The sequence below is a fragment of the Equus caballus genome, chromosome 17 (assembly GCF_041296265.1).
Source record: "Equus caballus isolate H_3958 breed thoroughbred chromosome 17, TB-T2T, whole genome shotgun sequence".
Classification (NCBI taxonomy): Eukaryota; Metazoa; Chordata; class Mammalia; order Perissodactyla; family Equidae; genus Equus; species Equus caballus.
This window is the reverse complement of record NC_091700.1, coordinates 70,282,366-70,292,636: the sequence shown is the minus strand read 5'-3', so window position 1 is coordinate 70,292,636 and position 10,271 is coordinate 70,282,366. Positions and strand designations below refer to the sequence as shown.

The 10,271-nt window shown below is 42.8% G+C and overlaps 1 protein-coding gene across 2 annotated transcripts; it reads right to left on the bottom strand.

Moving 5' to 3' along the window:
- Window positions 1–168: 168 nt before the first annotated feature.
- On the bottom strand, window positions 169–9,727 carry CLN5 (CLN5 intracellular trafficking protein). 2 transcript variants are annotated; one of them, XM_023621702.2, is made up of 4 exons: window positions 9,485–9,727; window positions 6,300–6,465; window positions 5,391–5,616; window positions 169–3,183 (listed from the first exon to the last, which is right to left on the bottom strand). In XM_023621702.2, exons 1-4 carry the CDS (start codon window positions 9,637–9,639, stop codon window positions 2,672–2,674), a joined length of 1,059 nt encoding a protein of 352 aa, XP_023477470.1. In that variant the 5' UTR covers window positions 9,640–9,727; the 3' UTR covers window positions 169–2,671. The 2 variants fall into 2 exon arrangements, with proteins under 2 accessions (XP_023477470.1, XP_070096452.1); XM_070240351.1 differs by having other exon boundaries at window positions 169–4,434; window positions 9,485–9,720.
- Between the last annotated feature and the right edge of the window lie 544 nt (window positions 9,728–10,271).

The window sequence follows — 10,271 nt, the reverse complement described above, 5'->3', positions numbered from 1 at the left end:
CAAATAATCTAAAGTTTAGTAGTTATTTTCACCTTTTGACCATTTAACTGTACCTACAGAAATATATTTGACGACACTTTGTGAGTATACTTACCTAATACCCAGATTTGAGTGAGAATATATATATTCTAAAGCCCTAATAAAATAATTCAAACTTCAACACAATGGTTTTTCTTAGGAAATTTTATACATTTACAACTTAAATTGACAGAAAAACAAATCATATTTAAGTTATACAGTAGTTAATGGCAGCAAAATTTAATTGGCAAATTCCTGCCTGGCCATGATTTGGTTTCCCAACTACCATTTTGAAAGCATGTTCCTGAATCATTTCTACTCCAAAGCCCTACGTCGTCATCTAAGTACAGTTGACAGGTCTGATAAATTCTTAAGAAGTACTTACTTGTATGAATGCTGTGCTCTGGTGCTATAGTCATCTGAGTCTATGTTACTTTCACAGAATTTCTTCATTTATTAATATTCTTAGGAACAATGAAAAATCTTGAATGCTTTTTTAATGTAACTATTAGAATCTTGCTTTAAAATTCATGCACACAGGTCCTCATTTGTCTCTGCCTATGGAACCAAGTTCTGTGATTTACAGTTAACACAAACTTGGCACAAGAGTTTTTGCCTGTTACCCCAGTGCAGTTCTGGAAATCCAAAATACAGTTTTCCCAGAGCAATTTTCCTAAGAATCTAGTAGAAGTTGGTATTGCCCAATTTTAGCCACTAGATGGTGATAATGCAAAGATCCAAGTTTTCTGGTGACATACCCTGAAGACAACTAGTAGGTTAAAGAGGCAAAATTAATTCGGAATGTTTAGGCACTATTAACATGAGCAGACAGACTAAATGATGGGCAGTGAAAGAAAGTTCTCCCTAGGTATTTGAGTAAGACTTTACTTCTGTGTAATAAGCAGAATAGTGCAGTACTTCTCAAGCTATTGGTGGTAAAGGGCTGGGTTTTTATTTTCAGACTGTTGTAGTGCCTATAGTTTTGAAAAAGAGTAAAAACGAATTCCTAGACAAATAGAAACAAAGAAAATATAAATCCCAATTTTTTAATTAGGTTCAACAGAAACAAAATTACTCCAACAAGTTGCTTTACAAGTTTCTAAATGCTTCCTATCAGCATCTGTACTTACCTCCTCACAGACCAGTACCACACGGTGTTAGTGACATACAGTGCAGGCACTGGTTTGAGGACCACACTTTGAGTAGTGCTGAAAAACTGGCTTGATAGTGCATCCCATTCAGTCAGCAGAGCCTGGTTCAAAATGTGGCTCCATAACCACCAGCTGGGTAGCTGTGGAAAGGTCACTCAACGTTTCTAAGCCCCAGTTTACTCATTTGGATCAGGTAAACAATATCTATGCTTAGGCTTTTTATGAGAACTCTGTGATAATGTGCTAAACTCTCAGGAAGCACTCAAATGTAAGCAGAAACTGAATAATATAATTGGTACCTTTACATAGTAAACAGGGATCGTTTTCTCTGATTTCTGTTTCATCATCTTACTGACTGGTGTTTTTTCCATGAATAGAAAGAATGTGTTCAGTTGATCATCAAACACTTAGAGGACCTTGAAATTTTGTTTGATGGTCCTGATGGAAACACAGCTACTTGGAGACCCTTGACAATACCTGTCCTCTCTCTGGGAAGTGGACCCTCTTCCACTGAGCCGGCAGCTTTGGTGGGCAGAGCGAGGACTACACGAAGCAGAGAAAGAGTCAGAGGGTGCATGTCCACGCAGACGTGTCTGCGTTCAGATACTTCCAGGCCCCACGCATCTGAAGAACTGCAGAAGCACTCTGCTGTCAGCTCAAAGTCTAGGTGGTTATTACAAAACTCAGGAAAGGCTGGCACGTAAACGACATTAGGCAAGATGAAGGATGGCAGTTTGTTCCTTGATTAATCATTATATTGTGATTAAATACCATTTATTACCATTTAATACCAGTAAATACCATTTATTGTGACCTTACTATGCCAAACACACACGACTTCACTCTTTACAACCATCCTGACAGATGAATCGTTTTAGAAATAAGGAAACTAAGGTTTGGAGCTGTTAAGCTGCTTAAATCACAAAATGCTAACCAGAAACTTGTGCTCTTTAACACTGTATTTACCACATCTGGAAGCACAACCACTCCAGCTATGGTGTCCCAATCGGTCTTTAAGGTTATGTAAACGGAACAAAATCAACTATCAGACCTGGTTCCAAAAGTTACAAAAGCTGTAAAGTCACTCAAAATGACCAAAAAGTACTTAAATGAAAAAGCATAACCACCATACCGGAAAAAAGTAGCTCCCACCATGAAAATGTCACTGGGGGTATTTTTAAAATCTTGGTACACCATATCCACAATTTAAAAATACTGGGTTCAAAGATCCTCTATATCTGCTATGAACTATATAACTCAAAAAGCTTGGTAACTGAAATCAAAATCTCCTAACATGCTCACTTTGGCCAATACATTAAGAGTTTCAGCTTCTTTACAAAAAAGGTCCTGAGATATTATGATGCAGCAATTCTGCCCATGTGCATTTTACCTTTCTGCCCCAAGGAAGAAAGGACTAAGAAATCCACAAAAGTAAAACCAGGCAGGCCCTGAAAAACTGATATGCTGGTGGCAGGAGAAAAAAGAGCAGTAGAATTAAGGTTTTATAAACTGGAGAACGTTTTGTTTTTGTTAGGTAAAGGGATTTCTTCATATGTTATTTTAATAAAAGGGAATTTCATAGGTAAAAACCAATATTCAAAATTATAAAACAAATAGAACTGTCTGTGTATAATCACTGCATCAAAAATTTGCAAGAGACTCAACAGAAATTCTTTAGTTGGCAAATGCGGTTTGAAGGGGTAATAAAATCTTTTTATGGCTAAAGCAAGAGTCTTGTTTCCTGTTGGCCCAAAAATAGATGTTTCATTTCCCAAATAAGTAGGTTCTCCACTGTAAAGAAATATTCTTGTATAGTTGGTTTCTATCTTCTTGAACTCTGCTCCAAATTCAGCCAACTTCTCATACGTCCTTAACACAAATTTGGAACAGTCGTAGGATTCGAACCATGTCTCCGCCCCTTTTTCTGGGCTGGCTTGAACAGTCCACGTCTCGTAATAAATGCCTGTTTCATTGTCCCGTTTTACCCACTTTGCCATTTTGTTAAATGCGTTTCCTAGTTAAAAGAAAAAAATCACCTATGTAAACATCAAAGCTAATCACATTAGTTTTAAGCAAGATGTTCCAACCTGATTAAGGCTAGGGATGTATGTGAATAAACAACAGGTTTTGAATTTCCAAACCTGCATCTCACAATAGGAATCCAAGCTCAGCCAATTTGTATTCCATTCTTCAAGGCTCAAGGTGTTTCTGAATTGTGAACACTGAATATAATACTTGTATAAAGAAGTCTTACACACTAATTCTATAATCATTTAAGCTACAGTCAAAAGCAAAATTATGCATATACAGAAGCCCTCTTTCTCTACCCTACTCAACAAATCTTGGATTTAGAAGCAAAAGGGAGAAAGAAAGGAAGGAAAAGATTGTGGAAGAGGAAAAGGTGAATGGGGCAAAGACAGTAAGAATTGAGGAGGGTGAAATATGAGGTTTTCAGTCCCAAAGTGTAGTACGCATACTGTAGGAATGGCTGTCTGAGGCACAGCTACTCTAGAAGGCTGGCCTACTTATGTTAGTTACAAGACAAAACACCATAGCCCCTCCACTTTGAATATCTGGTATTTCCCTTTTCTCCCAGTACTCACAGCTATTGGGAATCTGCTTACAACCTTGCCAACCACCACGCAAATTCTTCCAATGAATCAACTAAACTGGAAATGTTTTTGCCCAAGTTCATGAACTATACAGACTCTAGGATGGCTAACACTCTCTCCTGCCACCTTGTACCAGACCAGAGGAATGTGGTCCAATGTTAACAAAACACCACACTCCACATGGTTACAACCTCATCTGGGCATTTATAATGCCCAATAGAGCTCGGCTCCAACATTTCACTTTGTCACCGTGGGAACCTTTCCCAGGTTACTCCAACACGAGTCCATAAAATCAATACCTCATGTCCTAGAAAATGAACAGAGTGGCTGCCTGTATCAATTTTAGGGAATTAAAATTGTGGAATAATATAAAGCCTGTTTTCTTAGAACTGGGGATACTGTTCCTAGTGTTCTTCAACTTTGAAAAGCCACTGCTCTAATTAAGAGTTAAGAATGCTTCAAAACACTATTTTGTAATGTGAAACAAAGATCAATGAACAGGATTAATCACAAGGCAAATGGATAACAAAAGATTTAAGTGCTGTCGTATTAGAGAAAATAGTGATCACTTGTTCGAACATATGATCATACACTGATGCAGTAGGAAGAATTTTCAGATAATGGAAGTGAAGAAAGGAGAGATGCAAACTGGCCTGGAATGAAAGAAAGAGCAGCTATTTATTATATGGAGCACTGTTAAAAGAGAAAGACTTTTATATTGTTGGGATGGTTTGGGGCACATCTGTATTCGATATACGAGGCAATGAGTCGATATGGTAAAATATGACCCAAGGTCACCTAACCAGTTGCTGATAAAAGTTCTCCTGAACTCCCTTCATCACTAACCAACAATGCTGCACACGCAGCAACATTTCAAGTGTTTCAGCAACTTTCCCACACATCCAAAAGGATAGACAATCTCGGGGATAAAATATTTAAATTTCTCAGGGGTCCTCAAATGCATAAGATCATATCTGTTTTGAGAGGCAATGTAGCAAAGCGGTTAAGAAAATGGTCAATGGGACTTCACTGCCAGGGTTGGAGTCCCACTTACTTAGTTCTGTGACTTTAAGCGCTTTGTGCCTCAGTTTCCCCATCTATAAAATGGGGAAAATAACAACTACTCTCTCAGGAGGTGGTTGTGATGAAAAATGATGTGATATATGTAAACACTCAGAACACCGCCAGGACCAGAGAAAGTCCGCATGAATGGGAGCTATTATTATTTCTTGACATAAAAACATTTTAATTTACCATCACTAAAATCTTTTTTCAGATATAGTTAATAGGTCCTTTAACCAATTATTTTTTCTGGTATTTTATGGATTTTCCTCCACTATTTTATTTAGAAAGTGCAAATCAATTACAAAATGTTTTATCATGGCATTCATTTTTCCTATGGGAACACAGCAGGAGGAAAACTACTCATGACCTGTAGGGGAAGTTTTGCATGAGTAATAGTTTGGGTCAAAAGTTAGCGGTTCCAGAAGTACATTTTATAAATTCACCTCTAAAAAGCAGAACATTAGAGACATGCCTGAATGCCACTAATTTCTTTCATTTTGCTATCGATACAATCATCACATACTGCCATATTTTTTAAACTTACCTGATATGGTCGCTACTAGAACTAACGTCCCATTTTCCTTCCAGTGAATATCATCAATTCCTTCAAAAAAGCAGGCAGCACCTTGATTACACCAGAAAGGGGCATTCATTTCAGGTCGGAGATGGGGAAATGTGCAGTTTCCAAGTTGGAAAAGTTCATACCATTCCATCGTGTAATTCTTGCCCGTTAAGGTACTCCGGAATCCAATGGCATCATGCATAATTTTCTGCGTAAGGATCATACATGTATAAAAAACATTTGTGAAGTGGCCATTGATCGAGGAACCAGGTGGGAGAAAATGTGATCTACCACAACGGCACATCAAGGAGAACAACTGCTCAGCTGTTCCTCTTCCAAGCTGCTACTCTCATGGCCACTCCATGGGTCCTCAAGCTCCAGGCCCTCTTCCACTCTGTTTTGGCCACTGCAGCTCAGCTCAGATAGGAAGACGTATGCTATGTGGACACACTTGTAATTGCCTTACAGCTCAGAGTGAATGCCAGAAGCCTCCATGCCAGTCTCAGGAAGGGCATCTGTGTACCTCGCAGGGTGATGAGAGGCTCAAATGGGGAGCTAACCTAGGAAAAGCATGTAACCAGGGCCTGGAAAAGAAGCTTCCTGCCTGCCTGCTCTTCCTCTGGGCCTCCTCCTTTCCCACTTTCCAGGAGCTGAGTACAGGAGTTGGGTTTGGATTCAGAATATTAAAAGGGATTCAAGTGATTGCGTTTGCTATTGTCAAGATCACAGAACCTGATAATATTCTTTGACAACTCATTTTAAATATGCTAAGAGGAACACCAATAAACCTGATCTGAAATCAGCCTTTTGAATAGTGATTATTCCCTCAAATCCACTTAATAATGGCATCATTTAACTGACGAAAGTTGTAAGATCAAGATGCATCCTTACCAAGTGTCCCAGGAGGTCCCCGTATTTGAACTCCCATACCGGGGCTTGTAACCGAAAGACTTCAATGACGTCATCGCCCTTCATAACTGGCATAGGGGAGCTAGCTGGACAGAAAGTATATTTAGCTTGACAATAAGGATCCGGCTCCGGACGGAAGGAAAAGCGTCTAATAAAGAAAAAGAAGCCATCAACTTAGATTCTGACAGGAATTGGGTTCCTCTCGCATATTTTAGAACGCATAAATTTCACTGTCAATAACATTTTTAGAGAAAACATTCAAAACTCAGTCCATAGTGTATAAACATACGTTTTATTTGTTATAAACAAACTCCACTGTCGTTAATAGCAAATGACACTTTAAAAACACTTTGATAAATGTATGCTTCCTTGTTTCCTGCTCCCATTCTGAGAATTTTGAAGACAGGGATCCTATCTTAAAATGTTTATAGCTCCAGATTTTATTATAGTAGACAAATATTTACTGAATACATGAATATTTTTCAAATGATACTTAATTTTCCAAACAACCCATACATTAAGATTATCTAAAAATAATTAGGATTAAACAGAATCTGTTTTCTATTTTCCTAAGAATTAACCAACATTCCTTGAACCAATATTCATTGAGGATCTACTATGTGTGGGACACTGTAGTAGAAAGAGAGAAACAAAAATTCATACACGGTTCTCTTCCGTAAGGAGCTGTGGTGGAGGAGGGCGAGGCTGGGAGGAGATTACAGAAGCAACGCAGGACAGTGTGCTAAGTGCTAAAGGAATACAGACAGTCCTATGGGCACGAAGAAGGGAGAAATCATTTTTACCTGGTGTGGGATGGCTGGGGGTGATGAGGGCAAAGAAAGACACGAAGACTTGGCCTAGGTTTTTAAAATACTTTCCAAGGTCAGAACAGAAAATGAGGGAAAACATGAAGTATTACAAGACAAGTATGATGTGCTGGGAGTCTCACATGGGTAAATAAGGCTGGAATTCAGGCTTCAGGCAAGGGTCGTGGGAGTGGCATTCGGGAGGCAGAGCTGTCAGTCTGCACTAACACAGTGTGAACCACACCCCCCTGGGGGGTCCCACCACCAGGGAGGACTGAGCCCCGAGCCCGGGAGGGAGCCTAAAGGATTTTAAGTAGCACATCTGATATAACTGAGTTTGCTATAAAATCCACTTTATGAATTAGGAGAAGGTGGTGAGAGAGGCCAAATTCAGGCTGACAGGTCAGCTAGGAGGTTACCGCAATAATGCAACCAGAAAAGAAGGTGGCCTGAGGAGGCCATGGCAATAGGACCCGAGAGGGGACTACGGCTGAATTCAGCTCAACAGACACACACTGGCCACATTCCATGTTTGGCACTGGGAGGGAAAGATGAAAGAGCCAGAAGCTGCCTCTATCTATCCTCTACAAATCCTAGATCCCTAAGATTCTAGCCAGATCTATTGTTTTATCATCCTAACACATCAACAAAAAAATTTAACTTTTTTATTTTTATTTTTTGCTGAGGAAAATTTGTGCTGAGCTAACATCCATTACCAATCTTCCTCTTCTTTGCTTGAGGAAGATTAGCCCGAGGTAACATCTGCACCAATCTTCCTCTATTTTGTATGTGGGACATCGCCACTGCATGGCTTGACAAGTGGTGCAGGTCTGAGCCCAGGATCCAAACCCATGAACCCCAGGCCACCAAGACGGAGTGTGTGGAACTTGAACCACTCATCCATGGGACTGGCCCCCAAAAATTTTCTTTAAGAAGTTAACAAAATGTTGATGTTAGCCAAAAATATTAATGACCTTCCCCAGAATTTATGAGACTTAGGTATACTTATCTATTTTATAGGTATTTACCTGGTTTAAACAAATACATAACTATACACAGGTTTTACTTGCCCACAGCAAAACCCACTTTAAGTCAAAGGTAATTCCAAAAGCATAATTTAAGTATGAGCTTAATAAAGTTAAATTTTATTATACTCAGTTGAAAGGATGAGATGGCAGGATGAACTTAATACCTGAAACTTTTAAAGAAATGTAAGAAGTCAGAGTCAATACCTTGCCCTTAAATCTAGTAGTTCTGGATCTACAATCTCTTTCTTGTTTTACAGAATATTTAATTTTTACTTCTTATAAACATTTTATTAACATTTTCCAGAAAACTAGCTTCAACCTCAAACTTCCCTTTTCTTGTATATCAAGCAAAACAAGGAAGTGATGCAAACCATTCAGTGAGCAGAATACACTAATATCCACGGTTGACAATACCTGGCATTTACTAGATTTAATCGTCCCAACAAACCTGAGGTGAGTGCTACTACTATTCCTACTTTCTGACTCAGGACACGTGGGCACAGAGATTTGGAGTCACTTTCCCAAGATCACACAGCTCCTAATGGTGGAGCTTGCTTTGATCTGCAGCAGTCGGAAGCTAGAACTCGCTCCCGAACCGCGATTTTGACATTCAAAATACTTGTGCGTTTTCAAAAGCTGCTGGCCTTTCCTCTGCCTGATGTTGACACGGTGTTATCTTTCTGTTTAGCCATCTCTGACGGTCCTAGGCCTGTCAATACTTTTCCAGGTCAAAGGCTCAAATCAGCTTCACAGGTTTGAGTCTCTGGCCTCGACTTATGACCAGGGTCCCCACTCCAGGCTGAAGACAGTGGACAAACGAGGTCACCAACCTCCCCAGTCTGCCCGGGACCGAGGGGGCGGGGGATTCCCTGGAGGCAGGACTTTCAGTGCGAAAAACGGGAAGTCTCAGCGAAGCGGGGCGAGTTGGTCAGGCTGTAAATTGGGCCAAAGGTTCCGCACCCATAACTAATGACAGGGCATGCCAGAAGTGATAAATGCGACATTAAAAGTCCCCCCAAAACATTCAGAGTCAATCGCATCTAAAAGGCACACGATAAGATAACAGTACTCCCTTTTCCTCCATGATTCGGGACAGCCCTGAGCCTACGTCACCTCGCAACTGGCTCAAGGGTCCCGAAAGAAAGAAAAGCCCCGGGCGGCGCGCACCCAGCAGCTCGCCTAGCGAGCCCCAACTTCGTTCACCCTGAGCCCGGAGCGTCACTGGGCTCCGCCTCCAGGACGCGTGACCAGTACAGAGACGCCCGCGCCCCGCCCCGCCGCCCCCGGCCGTGCGCGCGCCCGCCCCGCGCGCCCCCGCGCCGCGCGCACTCACCTGTAGGGCACTGGCCACTGGCGCCGGGAGGGGGTGCCGGCGGCCGCCGCCAGCCAGAGCAGCGCCAGCGTCCAGCTCCAAGGCGCGCGCTCGGGGGCCGCGCCCGCGCCCCGCAGCCCCCGGCTCCCCGGGCCTGCGCTCCCCGCCTGCGCCATGCGGCGGCTCCCGGTGCTTCCGACGCCTCCCGAGCCCGGACGCGGCGGAGGGCCCGCGAGCCGAGCATGCGCGGAGCCGCTCCTCCGCGCCCGCGCGCATCCCGGGCTCGCGCCGCTGTGGCCCCGCCCTCTGCCCGGCGCGCCCCGGCCCAAGACTCGGTGCCCCAGGTGCCGGGCGCCTACCCGAGCTCCAGCGTGCAGGACCACGGCCCCCGCGCGGCCGTGGCCTCTCCTCCCCAGCGCCCTCCCTGCACGGCGGCGGCTTCCAAACTTTGCTGGCCGGCAAGGCACTCCGGGCCGCTCTCAGGAGCGCTCCCTCTGAGCCTTGGGGTCGCAGTCTCCGACTGACAGGTGGTGATGCCCAGTTCTTCTGGCCTCATGTCTCAGGTTAAGGCTCACCGCTTCCTTGGCGCTTCCTCTGACTTTCCCCCACTAAACACCAAAACCAAACCAAACCGAACCAAACCAAACAAGCCAGCTTCTGGGCTCCTCCCTTGGATTCTCTATCACTGAGCTCTTCTTATCTCACAGGGCCCAGACTAGGTGGCAACAAAATTTGAGTGAAGGAGAATCTTTGGGGTGGCGGGTGCAGTGAGGAAGACAGTAATGGGCAAGTGATTTGTCCTCTCCCA

Coding starts and splice junctions, on each gene's coding strand:
- CLN5 (XM_023621702.2), bottom strand. CDS start 9,639: ATGGCGCAGGCGGGGAGCGCAGGCCCGGGGAGCCGGGGGCTGCGGGGC. Junction 6,466..9,484: donor CAGTGGCCAGTGCCCTACAG/GTGAGTGCGCGC, acceptor TTTCTTTATTAG/ACGCTTTTCCTTCCGTCCGG. Junction 3,184..5,390: donor TCTAGTAGCGACCATATCAG/GTAAGTTTAAAA, acceptor TCTTTTAACTAG/GAAACGCATTTAACAAAATG.